The 27,814-nt window shown below is 37.2% G+C and overlaps 1 protein-coding gene across 4 annotated transcripts in view; it reads right to left on the bottom strand.

Annotated features, from left to right (window-relative positions):
* LOC134529088 (tumor protein D54) overlaps positions 1-27,814 on the bottom strand; it is a 73,836-nt gene that overhangs the window by 12,116 nt on the left and 33,906 nt on the right. For 2 of the 4 annotated variants that reach the window (XM_063362808.1, XM_063362805.1), the window contains 2 exons: positions 26,887-26,946; positions 20,249-20,411 (listed from right to left, as the gene is read on the bottom strand). In XM_063362808.1, the coding sequence (XP_063218878.1) occupies positions 20,249-20,411; positions 26,887-26,946 (223 nt within the window). The remainder of the gene's footprint in view (positions 1-20,248; positions 20,412-26,886; positions 26,947-27,814) is intronic. The other 2 variants (XM_063362806.1, XM_063362807.1) reach the window with 2 other exon arrangements.

Raw genomic sequence — 27,814 nt, forward strand, 5'->3', positions numbered from 1 at the left:
AAATTTTGATATGTACGGTTGGCACATGTTGCTAAGAAATAATGTGATCTGAAAGAAAGCAGTACTACTACGAAAAGTGAAAATGGTACTCGTGGATTTTAGGTTATGGCAAAATCGGCTTCTTCAGTACAGCTCTACATTTGATGACATGAGTAAACATATTTCAGACTTCAAGATATTGAAAAAGACTTTAATTTCCATGTAGGTTTATTGTGCGTATGTTTTGTTTTTTGCAAGTGTAAATTGAATTAAGTAAAATGCTTTTATTTTTATTACTTTCAATTGATTAAACTTTAATGACAAGTTACAGATATTTATGACGTTAATTTTGAGGTTAAGCAATTTTACTAAAGCATTCCAGCCACACAGGTTGCCAGCGAGACACACTTCTTTTCTGCTGGAAACACCTTCTCCAATCGTAGAGCTAATTTAACTCCTGAACGTGCAGAGCAAATTATTATTCTGCATGATAGATTAAAGAACAGAATTTAATACTCTATGACAATCTCTCAGAATTTTTGTGCTGAAAAGTGGAAATGTTGAAACAATGTGAATGTACTTTTCAAACAACATGATTTTTGGTGCTAAGTTTGTTAAAGCTCAGTAAAGACTCCAGAAAAATTGACAAGGATGAAATTATTCCAAACATATGTTACATTTACACAAACATATACTTGTAAACTGTGGTTATGTTAGTTGGATGATATCAGTTACTAATGAACCAATGGAAACAGGTAAGATTGAATGGCAAAAATGTTTTTTTTCCTAGCAGTGCAAAATGTAAATGCACTCTGTAAATAGTTAGGCCTACCCAAAATTAATAAGCCCACTTAATTGTAATACTTTATTCAAACATTATATAAGTTTAAGGTAAAAATAATTTCCCAAAAGTGTAACTGTACCACAAAAGCTCGAGCTCGAGAACTTTCAAGTAGGCTCGCTCGAGATCGGCTCGAAGTAAAATTCTTAGGCTCGCAGACCTCTATTAGAAAAAATCCTAACCGCTAATCTGTACTAAAACTGAAATTTCTCAAGAAAAAAATTTTGTCTTTATATACACAAGAAACAGTAAAAACACAACATATTTGAGGTTAGGAAGGCATCAGATGTTATAAACAAGAATGTACCCAGCCTAAGCTGTGTTGATATTATATTTTGTTTACATACAACAGTTTATGAATTTATTAATAAATCTGCCACTTTTCAAAATACAAGCAGTGATGCAAAAGTATTATTGATTTTTACCGTTTGTGCCGTAACCTAATCAAGCGCAAAACTTCCACTCACAACTCGCGACCGTGGCGCATCGTCAGCTGCATTATCTTCGAACTCATCAAACACTGTTTCGTTTTCTTTAAGCATATGAGAATTTTATTTTGTAATGTTTTAATCAAGAATATAAATGAATAAAATAGTTCACAAACAAACGTGAAAGTTTTCAACAGCAACGAAGTTCAAACAAAACAATATTCACAACACCCAATTCACACATGAAGTATTGGCGACACTGGGCACGGAACAATGGCGTCTCGTCCCGTTTGTTTATTAATTTATTATCGGTATTGATTTTATCTGTGCGAGTTTTTCTACTGAACTGAATATTTCCATGTAACATGTGGTTTATCTTTCGTTGTGAATGGTGATTTAAAGTTATGTACGTGACGTAAATCACAATCAGAGATGTCGGACGTATGGGAACATTTTATTCTGGACAAATCCGACACCACCAAAGCTGCATGTCTGTTTTGTGGTGCAAAAATATCCCGCGGAAAGTCATGTACAACAAATGCATTACGTAAACATGTTAAACTCCACTCGGCCCAAATCGCTGTTGATAAACGGGAGAATAGTGAATCTTCCGGTTCAGGAGAAATTGCAGGGCCTAGTAGAATATTATCTGAACCTCAAAACAATGAACCATCACTCACACAGCCCACAATAGCACAATTCATGATAAAAAAATGTAAGTTTTCAAGCAAAGATGGCAAAGGAAAACACATAGGTAGGCTCATTGCAGAAATGATATGTGTAGACAATCAGACACTGTCTGTTGTAGAAAACAAAGGCTTCAGAAAGCTTATTGCATTTCTGGAACCTCGATATTCAATGGTTTCGAGATAATTTCTGGCAAATACACTTATACCAGAAATGTACCAAACTACATGTGAGAAAGTCAAGGGACTTTTAGTGCAAGCAGAATACATCTCACATTAGATATGTGGACATCATCTGTTAAAATATTCGGGTTTGGGTTCGAAATTCGGCAATTCCAGTCGAGGATTTGAGTTAGGATTCGGATTTGAGGAAATCAGGATTCGCTCCATCCCTATAACTACCTAATAAAAATATTGATGGTGAGGAGTAAACCGGTGGACAATTTAGTATTTTTTAAATCATGCTCACACAGTTATAAAAAATTTTCAAGTTGGAAAGTCCACTATTGTATAAAACTAACATTGTTCAATAACTAAAAAACGGTTTAAACACAAAAAAAAAAAAACAACCTCCAATTTACTACAAGTAGGATAAGTTAGAGGTATGGTTTTAAACACTATTAAATTCATGTTAAGAAGCTGGAATAAACCGATGCTCAGGCAACAACCAAAAACTTTGTATGACACACACTTTCACTGGCAAGGGCAGAGAGGCAACAAAATGTTTAGTAGTAAAAAAATAACAATTGAAACCTAGATTCAGAATCACAAAAAAAATTGAATACCAACTTTTTTTTGTTAATTCTTCAATAGATATTTGAACAGAAGGTTTATTTTGTCACCAAATATAGAAGCAACATTTTGGCATATTTAAAAGTAATGTAAGTAACAGAAGTGTAAATTTTTTTTTAAACATCAAAACTTTTTTTAAGGGTGACCATTTGGTTTGAGATACAAAATGTGCCGTTAATTAGTAAATTCGACACGATATATTTTAAATTTTTATTATGATTTTAAATTTTTGTGTGGAAATTTTATTTGCTCTACTATAGTGTAATTTTAATTTGTTAGTCGGGTGTACTCCGCTGAGTTAAACTTTGTCTCAGTGCTCTGAAGCCCCTTTCCCATCGGCGTATCGGATATTTTGCTGGCCTAATCCCTGACTGGTAGACAGCTTACCATTTCCCCCGCCTTCAGTCACGCCTCAAGCCTGTAATATCATTTCTCTTTGTGACCCTAACTGCATAGACAAGCCTGTAGCTTGCAGGCGACCAGTTCTCAGAGACGAGCTGAGATTGGCCTTTTTCATCACGTATTAGTGTTATGTTCGCTCCTCTGCAGCCATGACGGGGCGTAGATTCCCAGCAGCGTTGCATTTTATCCTCACCCCCCCCCCCCCTTCTGAGTTCCAAGTAAGACCAATGACCGGTCGTAACCCCCTGGACAACAGTGACCGTCCCCAAGGTCTCTTCGCAAAAACGAGTGCGCCAAAACTGATTGCAAGCGCTACCTAGCGACCGAGTCGCGAACTTCTCCGCTAGCCTACCCTCTAGGGCGCCAGAGAGCAGCACCTGCTCTCCCTTGAGTTATATGGACGCCGTGGGCGAGTCGATTGTTTTCAACTCAGACCCCTCCGACAGAGTTCTCTACTGTCGCCCAGTGATGCCAACTTCAAAACTCCTGCCAGAGTTTTTTTCGCCCGCACTCGGGCAAGTTCGGAATCTTTCGGCGGCCCAGACCCCGCCCCCCCCCCCCCCCCACCTGTAAGAGCCGGCGCACACTTTTAATTACGAGACGCGGTTTGCCGCGACACACAGATCAACTCGCGTCGCGTCTGCAGACAGATCTCCAGCGAGTATCGGCGAATCGGCAAAAACTGCAAGACTTCATCCGACCGCTAACGACTATGTAGTCGCTTTGTATAAGGGATGCTATCCCTCAAGTCAATCCTAGTAGATTAATCTGTCTGCATAGTTTAATTATTTGCCTTCGAAATTTTTCTCTTTTAAATGTTATCATGAAGAAATCATCCGCGTCCTGCCGCGCAATTCGCGAGCTCCAGACCCTGGCTGACTCCACGACTGCAGCGTGCTGGGCAACTCCCCTGTTTTGACAGGGTCGATGACGGGGAGAGACTGATTGCTCCCATCTCGTGGCCCCCCCCCCCCCCCCTCCTGTTCCGTGGGTCACATTAGAAGAAACGTTTCTACTACCCGACGTGATCGTTTGAAGACCCCGGGTGGTAATGTAAATTCAACATTTCCCCCTTACCTAGCTACGAACTATCTTAAGCGGATGACCAACCCACCAGCGAACAGTGTTTTCCTCAAGAACATGTAGAACGAATAGAACTAATTATCAATGTAATAATCGGATCCATCCAATTTTGGGTGTGAAACTCATAATGCAAATGTTTATATTTCAAACTAAGAATGTACTGTGTTTTAAATAATCGCGGGCCGGCCCCTTTTCGTTTCTTTTGTTTTTTTTTAAATCTTTGAAACTTGTTAAAACCTTTTGTATGTAATGTAATGGAAACAAGATAATTCATCAGGGCAAATAAAACAGGGAAACTATAGATCAAGTTAATCGTGTAGTTTTTATTTATTGATTTTAACGATCCACCAACTTCCTCCTTGCTTGTTACAGGAAGTTCCTAAATTTTGTTTGTTCCCCACCTCGTGTCGCCTCTGGTAAATCAATTTATTTAACTTATTTTTTTTATCCAGCAAGTTTCCAAGGCTCCTTTTAAATAATTCAAACTTGAGGCACGAGGGGTGTTACAACTTGGTAGCAGAGCATGGTTTCCTTGATCTATAGGCATACCTGAATAATATAAGCATATCTAAAATAAAAATAAAAGTAAAAAAAAATTTTTTTTTTAATTAATTTTTGATAATAGCAATTTTGTAATAATATTGTAAACTGATCGCTGGTACACCCCGTAGTTATATTGAGTTAAAATTTTAAAATTTATCTTGAGTTAAATTCCCGTGTGGACTTAGGCTAGCGCGTAGCGCGCGAGATGTCTTTCAGCCAGCCAGCTGTCCTCTCCCCACCGCGCGTCCCCGAACGTACTGTTGACAAGGCCGTAGACATCCCCTCCTCCCCTGCACCCCGGGCGACCGGCGGTGTTATCATATCTCGTGCGTGTCTGAGGCTCGCGCGGACACACACACACACACACCCCTTGTTCCCGCAAGTCCCGGAGGTCGCTTACCTCTGAGAGAGACGCCAACAGACGTACCAACTCATTCGTCTGCCGGCAGCAATAGTTAACTTTTGTATTCTGGGCACATACTTCCGACCCGTCGGAGCAACTACGATATTATTAAGCTAAGTTAAATTAAGAGTGTCTTGTGTAGAATTTAAGGTACTGTTTCAACCATAGTTTTAAGTCTTTGTTGGTAGACCAATCAACGTAAATTTTTGTATATGTTTTGCTGTCCTCGTAAGACTGGACCAAGCTCCACCTACGAAAGGGACACAATGCTTACGCCGGAGTATCTCCTCCGTGACGAGCTGGAGTACGAACTCCGATTTCGAGGTTTGTCAAGCCTCGGTGACGTGGCCACGCTCCGGAAAAGATTCCGAGCTGCGTGTGCCGAAGAAATTCAACCACAAGTCACTAATCTCGCTGACTTGGACTCTTTGGAGGAATTTAACTGTGTTTGTAGTAAATTTCAGGAACTCCACAGTTACACTAATTCTGTACGAGACGAGACAAATAGAAACAACATCTTACGTGCGCTAACTCGCTTGAGTCATATTGGCACGAGATTTACCAACCTCACAATAGTAGCCACCAACAAATTAAATGGGATCTACCAAAAGGAGATCGAGAAATGTAGGCAACAGATTCCTGGTCTAAATTTCCAATTGCGGAGCAAACTAGCCGCAATCGACCAAAGAATACTTGAACCCGTAGAGGCAGTGGCAGGAGGAGTAACTGACAGTCAAGTACAGGAACCCCCAAAACAAATGCACACTGGAGGCAGCCCAGTCCCTACCCCACCTCCTTTACCCTCCCCACCACCCTCACCCCCCGTGACATCACGTCGCCGGGCATTGACTTCGACATTCACACCATCTCATTTTCCATCTGCGACTGTCATGGCGACGGGTACTCACCCGAGCACCAATGTCACCTTCGCCTATCCTATGCATTCGCTCTCAGCTCATCCTGTTTACATGCCTCAACCCATATACCTACCCTCTACCTCACCCGCCATTTTCAACCCCTATCATGAATTCCGGTCAGCCTTCTCATCCCTCCATACCTCTCCGGAAGCCCTTCCCACCTCCTCGGCCAGTGGAAGGTCAGTTTCGCCACTGATAGCCTTTCCTTCCACCCTGGCAGCTACGCTACCACAACCAGCCCCTGTGCACCCTGGTGGCAGGATAGAATCACAACTTCCTTACCCCAGCCCCGCCACCACATACCTGCCATTGGGCCCGCAGGTATACCAACTTCAAAACCAAACTCAACCTCCACCAGTCACACCTCAAGCCTCTAATCTAGCACCGAACCCAGTACCTGTGGTTCCTACCTTCAATCAGACAACTGGAGGTAGTTTTTACGCTAAGATACCAAATCCCGTTGAAAGACTGCTGGCTAATTTTAAGGAAACCACAGGGTTGGAGCCCAGGAGCCTAATCGACTTCCTAAAGAATTTGTTCAAAATCAAACAAAAGGCAAACCTTCCAGACAGGGAACTCCTAGAAGTTATTTTCCCCTTTACACAACCACCCTTGAGCGAGCGAGTGACGCTCGCCATTGAGCAAAATTATTCTTTTGATCAATTTCACGAAGATATACTAAATTATTTTATTCCAGCCCGTTTGATGACCAACATCAGGTTGGAATGGTACAACAGGCTACAACAAAGAAATGAAGCCTTACCTAATTACATAGCAGACATCAAACTAGCCACTCAAATTCTTCAGTTGCGAGTGTCTGAGAGTGAGATAGTCTCTAACATACTTGATGGAATTAACCCTCAAGAAAGATCGCGGGCAGTTTTTCAGGCCCGACCACAAAATTTTGCCGAGCTTGATCGCTTGTGCATCTCCAACACAAATGTAGAATACGCAGACCACCAGCGAAATCGACAAGCTAATGTCTACGCCCACAACAATACCAGAATAACAGAAAATAAACAGCAGTATTATAACAAAAATTCGCAACACAAAAACAGCAATGAACAAGTCGCTAAGCCTCAAAATAAAGATGAACGGATACCTGTCTGCAGGTACTGCAAAAAGTCTGGGCACTACATTGAGCAGTGTCGTGCAAGAAACTATCGGCCAAATTCTAACTATTCTCAGAATCCAAAAAACGTGTAAACCGCTGGCCAGAAAGAATTTTTTCTGAGCCAGCCACCCAAACAACCATTAGGAATTTTTCCCTTCACCAAGGCCCTAATAAAAATTACGAACAAAAACTTCAACAAAACACCGCTTCCCCACACAGGGAAAAAAACAAAAGAAGAAAACAGAAACAAAGGCGAGCTAAGAAAAACAAAGCCCGCCAAGACAAGCAAACGGAAAACTGTAACACGTTTAGGCCTATGTGCAGACGATGTAATTGTCCGCGAACCACGGACAAAAGAACATGTCATAATATTCTAGCTAATATACCCACAGTTTTGCCCTACGCCAACACAATAATTGGAAAACAAGAAGTTCCAGGCCTAATAGATACTGGATCCGTGCGATCATTCGTGTCAGGCCAGCTATTCAGGAAATTACAACAAGACCGTTTGACTCAAAAGGTAGAGCCAATAAAAATAAAGTGTTTTACAGCTGCTGAACAGCCTTTGAAGGTAAATCGTATTGTTTTTGTTAAAGTAAAAATCGATTTGTTTTCTTGGTCTTTCCCATTCTTAGTAGCAGATAATTTGGCCACAGATTTAATTTTTGGTTCCGATTTTATTGCAAAAACAGGCATGATAATTGATTTGAAAGCACGAAGAGTTCACTTTAAATTTAACAACCAAGTTTTTGTTTCTTTTGTGTCACCTGACGCAAAATGTCAGAGCAAAGTAAATGCCATTCACACAGAGGCTAAAGGTGATAATAACATTTCACTAACCCATCTTAACTTTGAACAGAAACAAGAAATAGAGAAGTTATGCAGTAACTTTCCCGACGTTTTGAGTGAAAAATTAGGGCGCACCCATCTCACCCATTATGAAATTAAGCTTTTGGACAAAACCCCAGTTAGGTGTCACCCTTACCAATTATTAGGACCTAAAATGCAGATAATGCGGTATCACATACAAAATTTATTGGACAAAGATGTTATCGAACCTTCCACTTCCAGTTTCGCCTCCCCGGCATTTTTAGTACCCAAGGACCAAGGCCAAGGTCACCGCATGGTGGTCGATTTCCGCCGCGTAAATCGGAAAATTGAAGTAGAGATGACGCCATTACCAGACCTAAATTTGGCATGTCACTGGTTTAGTAAAGCCAAATTTTTCAGTGTGTTTGACCTAAATTCGGCCTATCATCAAATACCACTAACACCAGAGTCAAAACACGTCACAAGTTTCTGCGTTCCGTGGAATCTGTATCAATACAAGGTAGTACCCTTTGGCCTAGCCACAGGCGCCCAAGTGTTAACACGCCTTCTAGACCAAATTTTCGGCGACCTGAAATTCAAATTTGTTTTTAATTATCTTGATGATGTCGTTGTTTATTCAGAATCTTTTGAAGAGCATATGGCTCATTTGCAAGAAGTCCTTAAGCGACTACGTAAATCCGGCCTCACTGTTAATACAAAGAAGGTGAAATTTGCAGTGCAGGAAATTTCTTTCCTTGATTTCAAGTCGAGGAGTAACCATTGACCCTAATCGCACACAAGCGATAAAGGATTTCCAACCCCCTAAAGATGCTAAGGGCATTTCCAGGTTTATTGGCATGACAAATTTTTACGCCAAATTCATGCCTAATTTTGCTGAGCATGCAGCACCACTGAATGCTCTACGTAAAAAAAATTCCGTTTTCAATTGGGGTCCAGAACAGGACAAAGCTTTTGATTTTCTAAAACATGCAATAGCTAGCCCTCCAGTACTTAGAATGGCTGATTTCAGTAAACCTTTTATTTTGCAAACCGATGCATCCAGTGTGGCCATTGGGGCCGTGTTGTCACAAGAATTCGATGGCTGCAGGCAACCTATAGCTTTCGCCTCCCGCACCCTAACACACCAGGAGAGGAAAGCCTCCTCGGTATACGAACTTGAGTGCCTTGCCGTAGTTTTCGGCATAGATAAGTTCCGGCCCTATTTGGAACACAAAGAATTCCTACTAGAAACCGACAACCAGGCCCTTGCTTGGCTTCTAGCCCATCCGAAGCAACTAGGTAAATTAGGTCGGTGGATTGTAAAAATTGCTTCTCTCAAATTCAGCATCCAACATATTCGTGGTTCACAGAACATCGTGGCAGATACTCTTTCTCGAATGTTCGAGAATCCTTCCAACTCCGAGATTCAGGAAAACAATCCTATGGCCTGCCACGCATTGCTCACAGATTTTCCGCTAGCCTTTTCGGATTTACGATCCCACCAAAATTCGGACCCGCAACTGTCTGACATAATTGCGCAAATAAACTCAGGTTCACCCCCAAAATACCACAAACTATCTAAGGGAATTCTTTATCGAAGAACTCAGCAATGTAAGAATTTTAAAATAGCCTTACCTCAAAATCTCAGGGACATGATTTTTCAATGTTATCACTCATCACCTTTAGGCGCACATTTAGGCATTTTCAAAACTATTGAAAACATCCGCAAGCATTTCATCTGGGACGGAATGCATAAAGACATAACCCAGAGGGTCAAATTATGCAAGTTGTGCAATTTGAGTAAACCTGCCCAGAAAACACAATTCGGATTTTTGAGTTCCGATGTGGCCGAGAGGCCCATGCAAAAACTTTTCATTGATTTTGTGGGACCCTTCCCAAGGTCAAAAGACGGAAATTCAATGCTTCTAGTATGCGTAGATGCATTCTCAAAATTTGTGTGGCTAATCCCTGTTAGAAGAGCCACGGCCAAAATCACCATTCGAGCCCTCCAAAATTATATTTTCAAAATATCCGGGGTACCTTCCATTATTGTTTCCGATAATGCCACAAACTTTAAATCGACTCAGTTCAAAAACATGTGTTTTTCACACGGGATTCAGCATGTGACCACGACTCCCTACTACCCCCAGCCTTCACATGCGGAGCGTTTCAACCGAAACCTCCGGTCTGCTTTAATAGCATTCCATGCGAACTTGCAGGATAGGTGGGATTCCAATCTCGTGTGGTTGCAAATGGCTTTCAATTCCGCCAGACATGAAAGTCACAAAACAACACCGTTTGAACTCATGTTTACATACCAGCCCAACACCCCACTCTCTAATCAATGGACGTTAAAAGAGTTACTACCAGACGACCCCAGGAACATTAAGGAAGTCTGGAGTAGAGCTCGTAAAAACCTGAACTTGGCCCACGAGGCAAGCAGGCAAAAATATAACAAAAAATGCTATCCCAATCCCTACAGAGTAGGAGATTTAGTGTTGTGCAGAGCACACACACTCAGCAAGGCGATCGACAAGAGGTCAGCCAAGCTTTCATATCGTTGGAATGGCCCCTGGCAGATCCAGCGATACCTCACGCCAGTCACGGTCGCGTTAGCCGACCCCAGCTCCGGCGAATATCGCGCGCGCGCGCACATATCTCAACTGAAGAAAGTGCACCCGAACCTAAAGTAAGGGCACTCTTCACTGTTTTCCTTCTGCAAGGAACAACGCAAATTCTTCGGCATGCCAAACTCAACACAAAGAGTTGTTATCAAAAAACCTAGGTCATAATTATAAGTAATATAAAAAAATCCATGGTACTAGTTTATAAGATGTTTAAGTTAAGAAGTGTTACACTAAGTTGTCTAGTTTAAAGGGGCGCCCCTAATTCAATAAGTTATCTGTAAGTTTTAGACTTTATTTAAACACGTAAGAATTGTTAGCCATTGTAAGTAGTTTACTACAGTAGATCCTGGTACAGGGTAAGTTTCTGGAACCCAGGTTTTTGGTGGCTCAAGTGGGCCACCCAGACTCCGTCTTTCAGGGGGGAAGTATGTGCCGTTAATTAGTAAATTCGACACGATATATTTTAAATTTTTATTATGATTTTAAATTTTTGTGTGGAAATTTTATTTGCTTTACTATAGTGTAATTTTAATTTGTTAGTCGGGTGTACTCCGCTGAGTTAAACTTTGTCTCAGTACTCTGAAGCCCCTTTCCCATCGGCGTATCGGATATTTTGCTGGCCTAATCCCTGACTGGTAGACAGCTTACCATTTCCCCCGCCTTCAGTCACGCCTCAAGCCTGTAATATCATTTCTCTTCGTGACCCTAACTGCATAGACAAGCCTGTAGCTTGCAGGCGACCAGTTCTCAGAGACGAGCTGAGATTGGCCTTTTTCATCACGTATTAGTGTTATGTTCGCTCCTCTGCAGCCACGACGGGGCGTAGATTCCCAGCAGCGTTGCATTTTATCCTCACCCCCCCCCCCCTTCTGAGTTCCAAGTAAGACCAATGACCGGTCGTAACCCCCTGGACAACAGTGACCGTCCCCAAGGTCACTTCGCAAAAACGAGTGCGCCAAAACTGATTGCAAGCGCTACCTAGCGACCGAGTCGCGAACTTCTCCGCTAGCCTACCCTCTAGGGCGCCAGAGAGCAGCACCTGCTCTCCCTTGAGTTATATGGACGCCGTGGGCGAGTCGATTGTTTTCAACTCAGACCCCTCCGACAGAGTTCTCTACTGTCGCCCAGTGATGCCAACTTCAAAACTCCTGCCAGAGTTTTTTCCGCCCGCACTCGGGCAAGTTCGGAATCTTTCGGCGGCCCAGACCCCCCCCCCACCTGTAAGAGCCGGCGCACACTTTTAATTACGAGACGCGGTTTGCCGCGACACACAGATCAACTCGCGTCGCGTCTGCAGACAGATCTCCAGCGAGTATCGGCGAATCGGCAAAAACTGCAAGACTTCATCCGACCGCTAACGACTATGTAGTCGCTTTGTATAAGGGATGCTATCCCTCAAGTCAATCCTAGTAGATTAATCTGTCTGCATAGTTTAATTATTTGCCTTCGAAATTTTTCTCTTTTAAATGTTATCATGAAGAAATCATCCGCGTCCTGCCGCGCAATTCGTGAGCTCCAGACCCTGGCTGACTCCACGACTGCAGCGTGCTGGGCAACTCCCCTGTTTTGACAGGGTCGATGACGGGGAGAGACTGATTGCTCCCATCTCGTGGCCCCCCCCCCCCCTCCTGTTCCGTGGGTCACATTAGAAGAAACGTTTCTACTACCCGACGTGATCGTTTGAAGACCCCGGGTGGTAATGTAAATTCAACATTTCCCCCTTACCTAGCTACGAACTATCTTAAGCGGATGACCAACCCACCAGCGACCAGTGTTTTCCTCAAGAACATGTAGAACGAATAGAACTAATTATCAATGTAATAATCGGATCCATCCAATTTTGGGTGTGAAACTCATAATGCAAATGTTTATATTTCAAACTAAGAATGTACTGTGTTTTAAATAATCGCGGGCCGGCCCCTTTTCGTTTCTTTTGTTGTTTTTTTTAAATCTTTGAAACTTGTTAAAACCTTTTGTATGTAATGTAATGGAAACAAGATAATTCATCAGGGCAAATAAAACAGGGAAACTATAGATCAAGTTAATCGTGTAGTTTTTATTTATTGATTTTAACGATCCACCAACTTCCTCCTTGCTTGTTACAGGAAGTTCCTAAATTTTGTTTGTTCCCCACCTCGTGTCGCCTCTGGTAAATCAATTTATTTAACTTATTTTTTTTATCCAGCAAGTTTCCAAGGCTCCTTTTAAAATAATTCAATCTTGAGGCACGAGGGGTGTTACAAAAATATACAAAACAATAGAGTAGAATATAAACATCCCTACGCCATCAAAGTCACACCGCAGCTACACATTGCTTGTTCCCAGCTGTGATTGGACTAAAGATCACACATGCTATGTAAATAATTAAATGGCAAAGCTTGGCAATGACAAGAATTTCTTCAAATAAACTTACGTTTTGTTACTTTAGATGAACGTAACAGGTCTCGTTAAAAATGCATGCTGTGACACTCCAAGGTTGGAGTGCCACATTATTTGATTTGTTCTGAAGTTGTGTTGTGTTTCTCCGAGCGTGTCGAGAGAGTTCGGGTAAGTTTGGCGGTGTTCGGGATTGTTGAGCTTGCCTTTAGTTTTTCTGGAGTTGGTAGCAGTGTGTCTGGAGGATTTTGTGTCTACGAGCGATGTCTGTAAGCAGTCGTTTTTTGGTGGTCAATGGATTGAGTTGTTCAGAAAAAAAATTGGTTGTCTGTAAAGTCGGTTTACGGACGATAGTTTAACGTGATAACGTCATAACAAAACATTGATGAAATTATTGATCCAGAAGAAAAGGAAATATCATATTCGGCCTGAGACTGAGCCGTAATAGGTTTTTGCAACTAAACCAGTTAGGCATTAAAAATATTATATTCTTTGAAGAAGAATTTTTTTTAATTTTTCTATCTTTTGTATGATAAAATCTACCTCTGCATACTTTTATTAATAAAATTGAATAATTTTTATTTAATTATCACTATTTTGTATGGATACAAAAGAATGAAATGTACAATTTAATTAATTAATTAACTTTTATTTGCATTCATTAATTCAAATATATTTATTACTTTTGAAATGTTGCGTGCGCCGTATTTATTTTTACAAGACCATAAAAAAAAAGTTCGCACCTGCCGAGATTCGAACCGATAACCTTAAGATTAGAAATTAGCCACGCTGACCGCTCGGCTACGAGGCCATACTAGAAAATTGATTGTTTCAGATGTTATATACATATTTATAAACTTTTTTTCACGGTAGGGGAATAATATTATTTCGTATTTATAACACGATTTTACAACAAATACACATCCCAAATACAACAAAGTTATTTATGTGTTATAATATTTTTTAAAACATTGTGCAAAAGATCCCGGGTGTAATTTGAATTATTATGTGTAACTGTAAAACACCATTGTTGGCTCAAAACGTATTTGAATATTCAACATCACTTTTAAATAACCGTACCGATTGTGCTGAAAATCGGTGGACGATCGTTAAATTACATAATATTAATAATTCAAACGACGAAAATATGATTGAAAAGTCAAATCGATGGTTGTTCCAATCGAGTGGAAGAGAGATGCCGCGCATGCGTACAATGAGCATGAATAGAGATGCCACGCATGCGTACAATGAGCAAACAGGGCACATCCATAGTGGGACATCCGTAGTGGGACACTTTTTCGTGCGTGCAGCCGGCGTTCATCGATTTACTAGACGTCACGTCAAAAAAGGGGACTGCTAACAAGATGAAGGGGGGGTACAACGAGAAAGACTGTTAATGTTAATTTTTCTTTAATTTTAGTGTCGCTGAATAGACCAGGGTCGATAATTTCTGAAACAAAAAAAATTTATAGTAGGATGAAACCTGTTGAAAAAGAAAGAGAATATAACAAAAATGATAGGAAAAATAATTTGTGGGCGATCTGAGGTCGGGAAGTGGAAGGGGGTGAGTTTTTAAGAGTAAAAAACGGTTTATCTCAATTTCCGGCAAAACTACATGTTCTATGGAAAGTAATTAAATGACAAAGTTGTTGGTAATAAAAAGATATACAACTTTTGTGATTACACTTTTTTCACATAACATTCAAATTTATGGGAAAAATTAAAATAATCAAGTTTTTTGGTTTTTTATTTTTATTTTATACAAAAAAAATTTTCCCATGAAATTTGGTGAAAACTTACCTTTTTATGTCCCAAATACAATGTAATTTTTTTTATTTGAAATATTTATTTTCTTTACCTTATTTTGACTTAATATCGAAAAAGCACCCTAATTTTCAATCGAAATTTCTCGCGTCAAAATATCAGCTTTTTTAAAAAATTCTTTGGCCTTTTTGTTTGTTGAAATTTCTTCTTTCTGATAATGTAAAAAAATATATACATTACTATGGTAAATATTCTCAGAAACTGCAAAGAAAAGAAAAAACTCGAACCCGAATTATTTTTTTTAATCACTATGTTCAATTTTAAGCTATTTACTAAATTTTACACTTTAATTACTTGAAAAATGTAAGATTACATGTCACATTGATAAAAAAGAAATTGTAAATCCATAAATCATAAAGATTGCAAGAAACATGCGAAAATAGTTGTTCTAAATATTAAAGATAGGATTTAAAGGGGATTTCAATTAAAAAAATGTGATTGCTGCAATTTTTTCCAGTAAAAAAGTTGATTTATTAAATTCTAATTACATTTATGTCATAGAAAATCTCATAATATAGGAATAGAAATGTAAATCGTACTATTGAATTTAGATATTTTATACTGATTATGTTATTCATTATAATACAGTAAAACCTCTTACAAAGAACTCCTTTATAACGAAATCCTCATTATAACGAATCAGTTGTTTGGTCCCACCAAAACGCCATCCATATAACCCTATGTATTTGTACCTCAAAATAACTAAGTATTTTTTTCATATTTCCACCAGAAACCCCCGCTACAGCGAAAGCACAATTAAAAATTTTCAAAAAATTTCCTTAGAATTTTCATATTTATACAATTTGCTTCGTTAATATTACGTTTCGGTAAACAAACACAAATATTCCCGCATCTTATAATATTGGCTGACTTTGACCATAGAACTATTGACGTACTGAAACGCACTTTGAAGCTAACACATTGCACCACCACTAGCGGGGAAAAAAATTCACTTCAATTAATCAATGTTCCGAACTTCGACAAGAAAATTTGTCACAAATCCCACCTACAAAAGTTACGTCTTTTCTGTGGAAATATGTATTCGTTCGTTTGTTGTCATGAATGCTGATATTTATTTTAGATTCTGTGGAAGTTTTACTTATCTAAAATTTGCAGGAGTCAAAGAGTTGTTTTCTAATTGTGGTAAAATAAATTCTACTTAGAGTATTTTATTGTTTGGAGGTTAGCTTTGATAAATAACTTTTGTTTATATACAAATTAGGTTATGGATGCACAAAACCATGTGCGATGATTACAACACATTTTAACATCATTCAGTGCTATAATTATTTTTTGTTTACAATAATGGATTAAAAAAAAGAATGCAATATATGTAGCATATTTTGTTGTTTGGAGGTTAGCTTTGATGAATTACTTTTGTTTATATACAAATTAGGTTATGGATGCACAAAACCATGTGCGATGATTACAACACATTTTAACATCATTCAGTGCTATAATTATTTTTTGTTTACAATAATGGATTAAAAAAAAGAATGCAATATATTTTAACACCAAATTAAAAATTCTGTACGTAGCCTATGGTGTTGGTTAGTGAGGCAAAAAAGTATGTCTTAGTAAAAAACAAAATATACAGGCTTGCATAGTTGTCACTTTGATGCAAAATAAAGTATTTCTCCATTTCATTTAACGGTCAAAGTTTTTGCTTGGATTTACTTACCTTACTCTGCAAGCGGCCCTTAGCGTCATGCATTCAATTCTTTTTAATTTATTTTTTGTATACATATCACTTGTAGTTTTGAATTCACCTCGTTATAAACAAACCTCACTATAACAAACACACCTGAAATCAGTCCCTTCAAGTTTGTTATACTGAGGTTTTACTGTACTTTCAAATACATTAATCTTCTTATTTATAAATCTTATCTTGAATTCTAATCACTTATCCATTACTTTTTGTCTCTTTGATGGAATTTCTTCATCGTTAGATTCGACAAACATTCCCGATTCTAGTAGATCTTCGAAATCTTAAAGACCATCACCGTCTTCGTATCCAATATTATTTTTAGTCTGAATTGGTTCTTCATCCACAATTTCATCTGAATCACTAACCTCGTAGGTTTTTTCTTCCACATTGATGCATTTTTCAGTACCATGACAATTTTAGCATAAATTTGTGCATTTTAAACCATGTTTCGGCAGCCACATTTTAAACTGTTACATCCAGTTTCACAGTTGCAGCAAATAGTTTTGAGCAATATTTCCGGAATTAATTCCTTTTCTGTAAATTTGGGCATAATGCCCCGTTGCTGTTGCTTCCAGCTCCAATCTGTTGCTGTCAGTTCGTTACCCAGCCAAGTTTGAAGTTGATAATATGACCTGTAACAATGTTGTTCTGCTGCACCTTCTGTGGGTGGGAGATTTGCCAATATGAAAGATGATTTCATTTTTGCCAATTGATATTTTCGAAATCTTAATTGATTCAGTGTTATATTATATTTTTACATTTATAAATAGATTTGATTAATTGTAATCCATTTTTTTTTTCAATATCTTTTTTGTTTACATCTTTTTTATAAAAAATATTGGCCAAATTTGACAAATTTTTTTGTCTAATAATGATTTTACAATATTCTTCTTTCCTTTTCCGGCAAATCCAGATGTTGTATCGCAACCAGAAAAACAATGCAGAAATGCAACAATATTTTTGAAGGATTCATATTTGAAACTATCAGACGTGAAAAATAGATCTTTTACATTTCCAAAACCTGGCTTGAGAAAACAAATGTCATGATTATTTGAATTTAATTGATTCAAAAGGACCAAAAGATCAATATCTTGACCCACAACAATGACAGTTTTATTAGTATCTCTGGCAATTTCTATAGAGGTCTTAATTATGTCAGCATCAGCATCATCTTCTGCTTGTTTACAGGAAAATCCTTGTGACTGTAATCTTTTCATTAACGTTTTTTTTTTATTTTGTCCTTGTTTTTCTCGCTAGATAAGAATTTTTCTTGCAGAAATTGTATTTTTGTATGGTTTTGATAGTTGAACTCTGGAAAATTGTCTGAGGTTTTTCTACGACTACGTTCTCCTTTTTTAGTTGAATTAGCTGCTGGTAATAATGTCACAGTAACTGATTTTTTAATTTCGGGGTACCCATCAAAAACGATAGAGCTGCTTGCTGCGTAATGTTTTTCTACATAGCGAAAATATTTATTTATAATCACTTCCACCATTTCATTTTTCTGCCAAATTACTTTGTGCAGTAAAAATCCACCATCGACGACATGCACAATGCCGTCAGATTGCGTTGGTCCATTCGCACTCACAAATAATTCGTAAAGTTGAGATTTAAAATTTTTCCTGAGGCTATTTTCTGTAAAAAGTGATAATGGATAAGGTGCAAGCTCGTATTGTAAATAAGTTTCCATATCTGTTTTACTATCGATTGTTAACGAAATTCTTTCAAATAACAATAATGGATCAAGTTTTTTTCTTTTCTTTGTAGTTTCTGAGAACATTTACCATAGTAAAGTATATATTTTTTTACATTATCATAAAAAAAAAATATTTCAACAAACAAAAAGGCCACCGACTTTTTTAAAAAAGATGATATTTTGACGCGAGAAATTTTGATTGAAAATTAGGGTGCTATTTCGATATTAAGTCAAAATAAGGTGAAAAAATAAATATTTCAAATAAAAATAATACAGTGGGTTTAGGACATAAAAAGGTAAGTTTTCACCAAATATCGTGAAAAAAATTTTTTTTTTGTATAAGATAAAAATAAAAAACCAAAAACTTGATTATTTGAATTTTTCACATAAATTTTGAGGTTATGTGAAAAAAGTGTAATCACAAAAGTTGTATATCTTTTTATTACCTACAACTTTGTCATTTAATTACTTTCCATAGGACTCATAGTTTTGCCCGAAATCGAGATAAACCGTTTTTTACCCTTAAAAACTCACCCCCTTCCACTTCCCGACCTTATATCGTCCGTAAATTATTTTTCCTTTCATTTTTGTTATATTCTCTTCCTTTTTCAACAGGTTTCATCCTACTATTATTATTTTTTTTTGTTTTTTACCATTTTCAAAGGCTTCAGCCCTGGTCTAGAAATAGCTGTGCTCCGGCCTTTGTATTTTGAGGGGGAAATCCTCAAATGTTGTTGAATAGAGGATTGCTACATGCTGTTGCATCGTGTGGACATCGAAAATTGTGTGGATTTAATTATTTCTTGGATGAGAAATAATCACTCCGTCTTCTGATGCTGATGGACGGCCATTAACTTTGGGGTCTTGAGTCAAATGGCAAGTCCTGGGCCGAAGCTGGTGGGAAGAGATTCGTAGGGAATGCTGTGGCAACATGTACGAAATAGCATTTCATATTCGTACATACTCCATATTATTTCTTTGGTGAGAAATAATATTCCTTCTTCTGACGATTAGCTGATTGCCGACGACTCGGTTCCTGGTTTCCGCTCCAATGCCGACTACCGCATCGAAGAAGCGATTCCCGTTTTCCGTCGCTGTGGCTGCTTGAATGGGGCTGTCATGCCGGTACGCAGTTAAAAAGGAAGAATCCAAACCAAGTATCCTTCGTATTTTTAATTGCTGAGAGGGGAAATTTTAAGGTTAACTCTACAAATCAGCTAAAAAAAACTGTAAGTGTTGGACGTCCGATTTTTTAACCTGTACACCTGTTTATCAAAGATCGTAGTGAAAGTGAGGGAGGTCTTTCTTTGAGCATGATTACATTGTTCTTTTATCGTATTGTTAAAAAGTAATGATCTGCGTATATATATGTAAATATATATATAATTTTTTTTTACGTGGTGTAGCAATGCAATTTAACGCTTTTCAAATGTTGTACAAAAAGGGTTAATATATAAGTAACTGGAGTTATAATTTAATTGAATTAATCCATTGCAAGCTGTGATATTTTGTGTCAAGAAGATAATGGATGAATTAAATTTTTCTTTGGGACCTTATAAAATAAATTTTAAAAAATTAAAAATTTCGAGACACATTTGAAACTCTCGTCGTGGTCCTAAAGAAGACATTTTCCACACCATGCTCGGCATAACAGTATCATTACCAGCCACTGGTGCCGACTAGTGTGAACCTCTTGTCAGCCGCTGCTTGCTGTTGCTTACAGCCACAGCAGCTAACGTAACCAAGGCTTTACATCCTTGTAACTTACACTAGACACAAGTTGCTTGTGAAGATAAATGTTTCGTAAATAGAAAACCCAACTTTTTGCAGGAGACTTGTACATATGACTTAGTACGTAAAATAAGCAGCCTGTAGGTGCTTTTCAGTTAACTATTTTATTGTGTGATGTCTTACGCAAAAACTAAATTATGTAACTTGTTCAAAATAAAACTTTTCTGTAGGAAGAATTCTTGATATACTTAAATATAACTTATTCTACATAAAAAATTTTATAATTACCTTTACATTTTCGTAAGCTGAACCAACTTGCTCTTCCAAAGACCGGAAAGATTCAGAGTTCTTAAGCTGACCCAGTTTCGTAGTGACACTGGACCCAAGCCCGCCCAGAAGAGTTGTCGTTTTCTCTGCTGTAGTTTTGATCACAGATTCTGTCTTCTGATAACTGTCAAAAAAATTAAATACCAAATGAAATATTTAACAATAATTTAATAAGATTTTATTTATATGCTTCTAGATTCTGTAAAGAATACCATTTAAAGATTGCACTCAACAAACATCTAAAAACAACTTTTTTTAACTGCCAAAACAAAGTGTTTTGTGCCTGACTCCAATGGTCATGTCACAACCTCTTGAAAATTAAGTAGCAACATCAGTTATCCGAGACTCGTAAAAATATCCAGTGTGTTGGCACTGTATCACTTAAACAGGACTGCCTACCTGGAGAGACAGCCATGCACCAGAATACGGTTTTACACGTCTCCTATTATTAGACACAATCAAGCTATTTGTCACAATATTGATTTCAAGGAAAAATCACACTGTACATTGCAAAGAGAAGAATATTGCTATAAGAAAAAATTATGAAAATATTCATTGTAGGCATGTGTTTCTGATAGTTTCTAGTGTTTAAATGTCTAATATTTAAAAAAAACAAACCTACGTAGCTTTTCCATGCTTTAATCTTATATTAATATTGAGAAAAATAGCTCTATTATGCCTAATAATATGAATAATGTAAAACCCTATTCGGCACACGTCTGGGTCTCCAGGCAGACAGTAGTAGCTGCATCTTGTTAGTTGGCTCCACTTTGCCACAATTATAAACTATTAGTTTTTCGCTGATGGCAGAGTTTTATGAAGAAACATTTTGAAAGTGAGATTACAGAAGCATTTATGCACGTGTTACCCAGCTTTGAAAACATCGAAAATGAACTTCTAATGAATGGCCACAGCATAATTGTCACACAAAAATTTTAACTATGAATGCTTGCCTGACACTTTACAAATAGCAGATAAGAAATAAGAGTCTGGGATCCCAATTTTCTAAGGAACATAAAATGCAATGCATGTACAGTGGAACATTTGAAGAAATTGTTATAAATAAGAACACACGTGGTGAGTGAAGCAGAGTATTAAATGCAAACAATTGCTGGCCCCCAGCTGTTGGTTTGAGGAACCTTCTGGCCAGCAAACATGTCAGGGAGCGGGAAGACACACCTTGCCGTCTCTTCATTCAACCACAAACTTTCTCACAGCCTCCCCAACATCCGCCTGATGACCTGCAGAGCTGACGGACCAGTCGGCAAGTGAACACACAACTTTTTCTTTTGTATATAAATTTACGTCGTGTCAGCAGCGAGGTAATCAGGACGAAGACACAAGACACAAATCAAGGGAACAGAGGAAGCGATCAGCCGTGGGTTTTGGTTAAGGAACCAACCCAGCAATTGCTAAGGAATGAAAACAGGATGGTGGGCCAGGATGCAAACCAGAGTCCTCTAGAATACTTATCTTTTTTTTTCATTTTTCACTACACCATCTTGTCCTGTACACATGCTAAGCTTTCATTGTGTTGTTATACAGGCAAATTTGCATTTTAAGTATCCTACTCTATGGCTAAAAGGAAGATAATGGTGTACCATCTGTATCAAATCACAGAAGGTTGATGATGCATACAATGATAAAGCTAGCAGCCAAACAGCAAATGCACGGAATGATTTACAAGACATATTTATTTAAACCTTAAGCAGTTTTTTTGGTTACAAAGACACTCCTAGATATCAAAATGTTAGTACAACAAGACTTCAAAAAGTTGATGAGTGATAATCCCTTTAAATATCCCTATCAAAACAAAAATCAAGTCATTTGTTAATTCTACAATTTGACTTAGTAGGTTCTTTACTTGCATGTAACCAACAATGCATGTTGACTTCTATAGATGTATAAACATTGCAAGAATTGTAATAGAAAGCTTTTCATAGATCAGAGGAAAATAAAACTCCTGTGCAATATTCACTTCACGCTTCATATGACTGTGACCAAGATTACTAAATAAATCACTCCCGTAAATGACGTAAAGTGAGAATCTCAAATGGAAATTTTTTTGTTCTCCCAATTGAATATTACTAATGGTACTAAAATCTAGTAATTATTATGGCCATGGTTAAAACCTGAGAAATTGCACTAACATTGACATAATTTAAACTATAGTTACCAAGTTTATAAAAATAATAAAACTTTATTGCACAGAAAAAAGTATGCTTTTGTAAAGAAAACTCGAGTTACTACAAACTTGAAAAAACTGAATTTTTTTTTTTTCCTGACCTTTCGTACAAGATTGATCACCAAGGGTAGTTTTCTATTCTATTCTAAGGTTTTATTTTTGTAATAACATTTATGACTACTGAAAAAAATTGCTTGTATATGATAAAACCTAGTTCTTCACAAGTATGCACTTGGTATTAAACCTTGTTTTTTGCAACAAGGAATCATGCCTTGCTAAGGCACAATCTTCACACATCTGCAAATTGAAATTTAATCATTCAATAATAAAACCTCTACTAGTTTTCCCAAAAAAAGGCCATTAAAAAGAATACTGTGCATGGTACACTGTAACATGACCACTGCTTAATGCTACCATGTTTGGTGTTAGAAGACAGGTTAATGTTTAAGGAACAAACAGCATTTGTGGTAATAGATACAAGTATTAGATTGTGCAGCATGTAACATTGCATTATCTCTACTTACGTTATATAATTTAAAAGAACTCTCTTGTTTTTCATCTACATTTCAATATTTAGTTATTTTCTCAGATTACCTAAGCGCAAGTGGACTGTCTGGTTGTATTGTATTCATCGTCATGGCAATGTATATAAATATTCTTGTATTCATTATGTTATGTTTTAAAGTATTTACGGTAAGTTACTTAATTTGAGGTGGTAAAGCCATTGAGTGTCATTTTTACCCATTTCCAGCCTGTTGGTTAGGTTTATATATGTTATGACTTATTTTTTATGTTTATTTGGCTAATACTCTAATCACCAATGGGTGTGTACTGAGAATGTTCTAGAAGCTTGGAGCTGTGTAATAATGGTAATAGAAATAATAGGTTGGGAATGATGGGCTCGGGATGTTTCCAGGAATGTTATCAACCTGTGTGTGAGATAGCAAAGGTGGAAGACCGTGGTGTGTTAAAGTCAAGGACTGGGATATTTTCTTTAGAGCAAGAATGTTTGATATTGGCTGTAATTTGAAAGCTGTTTAGTGATAGGTCATGCGGGCGAACTCCTCCTCCTTGGAAGATGAGAGCAGCCATTGGCTGCTGCACTAATTGGCTGGGCTTAGGGTGGCTGCTCAAAAACAATAATTTTGATTTAGTGGAGACAGTTTTACGACTGTGACCAGGCTGTGCCGAGTTGTAAACTTTTTTGGACATCGTTTAGAATTTTGTTGATCACAGTCGTGGATGGAAGCTCATTACGATGCTTAAATTAACTTTATTTTATTTATTTTTATTTGTAACATGCCACACCAACAGCACAAGGCTCCAACGGTGGGCACAACATGTAGGACAAGTACAAAACAAATACAGTAACAGAACAAAAACTAGAACAAAACCATTATAAGAACACATAAATAGTAGGACAAAACCAAGACAAGACAAGACAAGACAATACAACATACAAATATCCATATGAATGCTTAAATTCTAATAATTACTTAAACTAACAAAAAGTTTCATGAGAGTAAAATGGTTAAATTAATATATATACATATAAAATTTTAGATTAATTAAAAATTACAATTATATAAAATTGAAATACTACATGTAACTTAGGTAAGTACCATGAAGATAATTAATCATTGGATGCCGAAAAAATAATTTTTTTAACAAGTTTTTTCTCTGTGGTAGGTTTAAGTGATTAACATACATATTGAAATTATTAACAAGTCTATATATAATATCATTTGTATTTGAGAATGTGCACAAAAAAGGTGGGTTACGGCTATGAAATGAAGGAATTTTAATGCCAGTAACATTAAATATGAGGACATATAAGATTACCATAATAACAATTGAATACAAAAATAGCATCTAAGATCTTTCTTCTTGTTGATAATGAACCGAGGAGGGAATTTAAATCTATGTTATTGATGGTATTTAATTTTTTGTTAATATAGTCAGATACTTTAGATTGAAACCTATCAAGCTTTACAATGTCAGTGATATTGATGCTATTCCATATCATAGAATTATGTAGCCATACCGAGGATGGAGTCTGTCCGGTGTACAATGAGTTGCCAGCGACCATGGGACGTTATTTTATACATTATAATGTTTCTTCAGTTTTTTTCAGTACATATGAACAGAAAATTGAGATTTAAAAGAGAACTTTCACTGAGTTGAGTTTGGTAAGAAAGAGTATGACATCCATTCTGCATTTTATTTTAAGAATATGGTCTGGACTGTTACAAGCATGTGGAGAAATGCAAGGGGTGCAATCGAAAGCACAATAGATAGAACCTCTGAAAAATTGTAAACCAAAATTAACGAAAAATGACGAAATTCAGCATTGTTAAAAGTTTTTTTTTTTGTGGAATTCAAACATTTTTGTGGGGAAAAAAAGTTTGGCGTAAAATACCGCTGTTTCCATAAGTTGATCAATGCTAGTTCTGAAAACATTACGTGGTAAAACTTGAGATTTTTAACATAAGAAACAAATTTAAATAAAGTATTTCAATATCTAAAATAGTGTGCTTTTCCTGCTGTGTCTTAAGGGCTCCGCCTACCCGGGCACACATGCGGTGTGCAGAGCTTCAGGAAAAACAACGCGATTTCAAAACTACTCAAGATATCAGCGTGGGGTCTGTTTACGAAAAGCATTTTACAGTTCGCTGAGGGCCGAAAAGTACTTTTGATTTCGGATTAAGTTTTTAAACTGTAGTTTTAGAAGAATTAAAATGGCTAAAACACATGTTTTCAGAGTGATTTTTAGGCGTAAAACAACCGGTACAGATTCTTGAAAGCAGTTAAGGGACTTGCATTACACCTTTATCTTCATTTCTCGGCCATACAATGTTACGGTCACCGCTAATGTGCACTGGGAGAAGACTGCGCGCCAGTCCAGAGGAGACACCGCGCTAGAAGCACCAGCGAGCGTCGCGCTTATCGTCCCGCCTCACCGACACACGTACACCCCTGACGAGGCGGGCCCCTTGAAGTAGGTCACGAGATGGACTACCGTTACCCGAGACACCCTTGTCACTCAATGCAGAGCTCAGAGCCTGACTATAAGATTGAACATTTAATATTTTACTTAACAGGGTTTGCTTTATATGAATAAGTTCCTGTTTAATTTCAGCAGTTTCAGATCGCGAATCTAAGAGCAGCATCTTCAAAACCTCAATCTCATTTTTTTAATTCATCGACTTTGTCACACAGACTTAATGCTGATTAATTCATCCATGTTGATTAGTTTAAGTGTATCACTTTTAGGAAGATCCTGATTTCCAGAAGATTTTGAATCCAGTTTTTTTTGTTGATGATCTAAACATGTTTCTTTGCATGTATTGTTCAGAAATTAAAATGGATCCATTGATAAGGGGTGAAAACCCCAGGAAATCAATTTGTTCACTCAATGATGAATTAATAATGATTAATCACAAAACTTAAGATGGAACACAATACTCGCGGTAGACAAACACACGCACCCATAAAAACACGAGACGCTCCCAAGCAAACACGTTCGTCTGGTTAGAGTGCACAGCCACGACTTGACGTCACACAAAAAATGTGGTCTTTTTCAAGTGAAGAAAAACATTGTTTCCCAGGAAACTTCCAAACAAATGTGAAAAATAATACGGAAATAACCTAGATTCTGATTTTTTTACACTTTTATGTTTTTGTAATATTACAGTTCAGGCCAAAAAATAATTGTTATGGTATGAGAAAATGTGTTACAATGTGTTTTACATATGTTCTGCCTCATCCCTTTGCTTATATTTACTTCAGTTGTTATTACTACATCTTATTACACACAATGCATACTACCCTTCCTGCATGGCTAAAACCCTCCATGATTAGAGCGTATAAGCTTCAGCCTGAAATGCCCTACCTAGAGCCCTCCCGAATACACTTAGTTTAAGTTAGGCAAAGGAAAAAAAATCAGGTCTTCAGTTATCAAATGTCCATGAAGTTGGCTGCAACAAGACATGCAAAAATGTTGGGAAAACTATCAATTATAGGCACGTGGACTCAAAGCAGAAACCAAGATAATGTTGTTAAACTTAAACTTCATATTGAACTAAGTTTACTTTAAGCTTGAATCTAAAATACTGTAACATCGGTAACAGTACCATAATATACTGTAAATATCAGGCTTAGAGCTTTGATGGCAACATATTCTATATGTACCAAAGCCTCTAAACTCGTTCTAAATAATGATTTACATTGAAATATAACCAAAATTTGACTTTAAATCAATTTTCCTTTGAAAAATTATCACATTAAGAGCATAGTCTGCATTATTTTTAACATTTTCCCTATATTGTTCAGTTGTAATTTCATTATTGGAAGTAATTACCTGGAATTAAGAACACAGCACATACACACAACCATAAAGTGAAACAATACTTACATAGGAGCACTTGCCACTGCTTTACTTATTTGGCCAATCTTGTCTTCAACATTGTGATATCTGCCAACCAGCAACCAAAATAAACAATTCCAAATGAAAACTTAATGAAAGAAAAAAAAAAGAACACTTTTTGATTTTATATTTTAAGTCCTTTATGTAAAGAAACTGTAAAACAAATTATAAAAGAAAATAATTGTAAAAAAAATAAAAAATTAGCACAACAGTCACAAAGTCTGCAATATTTGCAAAGTGGCACCGTTTATTTGTTCTTTTATTCTATACCCACACAACAAACCACGATTCTTACCGATCCTTTGCTTCCCGTTTTGTAAAAAAAAAAACTTATTGTAACAGTTTATTATTCTCTGACCTAGACAAATTTTGGCAAATGAACAACCTTGTAAAACCAAGTACAATTACACATATAGTAAGTACTTCATGCTTACTGCCTAGTGTTTATGACATAGCCAGTACAAAACAAATAGCTATGAGGAACAGCAGATCTTGACCAGCTTATCCAATTAAAATGACTGCATTAATCTGGAAAATTCTTTACCCATTCCTTTGGTTGTTTACTTAAGTATTCACAGAGGAAGTTAGTGTTACAGTAAGGCAGTACAATATGCAAGCAACGTGAAGCCAAAATATGGCTGTCACATGGTGTAGCTTGGTGCTGTGTGGATCTATTATAGTGCATTCACGAGAGCCTTAACATTACTGTATTACTGCACTTGACCAAATATGTCTGATATTTCTCCAGTCATTTTGGCAGCAAACTGGAAATATTTGGTTCAAAGGGTAATATTCAAATTGGTTATCACTAACCTTGATTATTTTAGATAAATCAAAGTAAAATTTTCAATCATTTATACCTTTCTTTATCAACTTTACACTTGACATGGTTGATGCATTTATACAAACACTTAAA

Source organism: Bacillus rossius, chromosome 2, assembly GCF_032445375.1.
Source record: "Bacillus rossius redtenbacheri isolate Brsri chromosome 2, Brsri_v3, whole genome shotgun sequence".
Lineage (NCBI taxonomy): Eukaryota > Metazoa > Arthropoda > Insecta > Phasmatodea > Bacillidae > Bacillus > Bacillus rossius.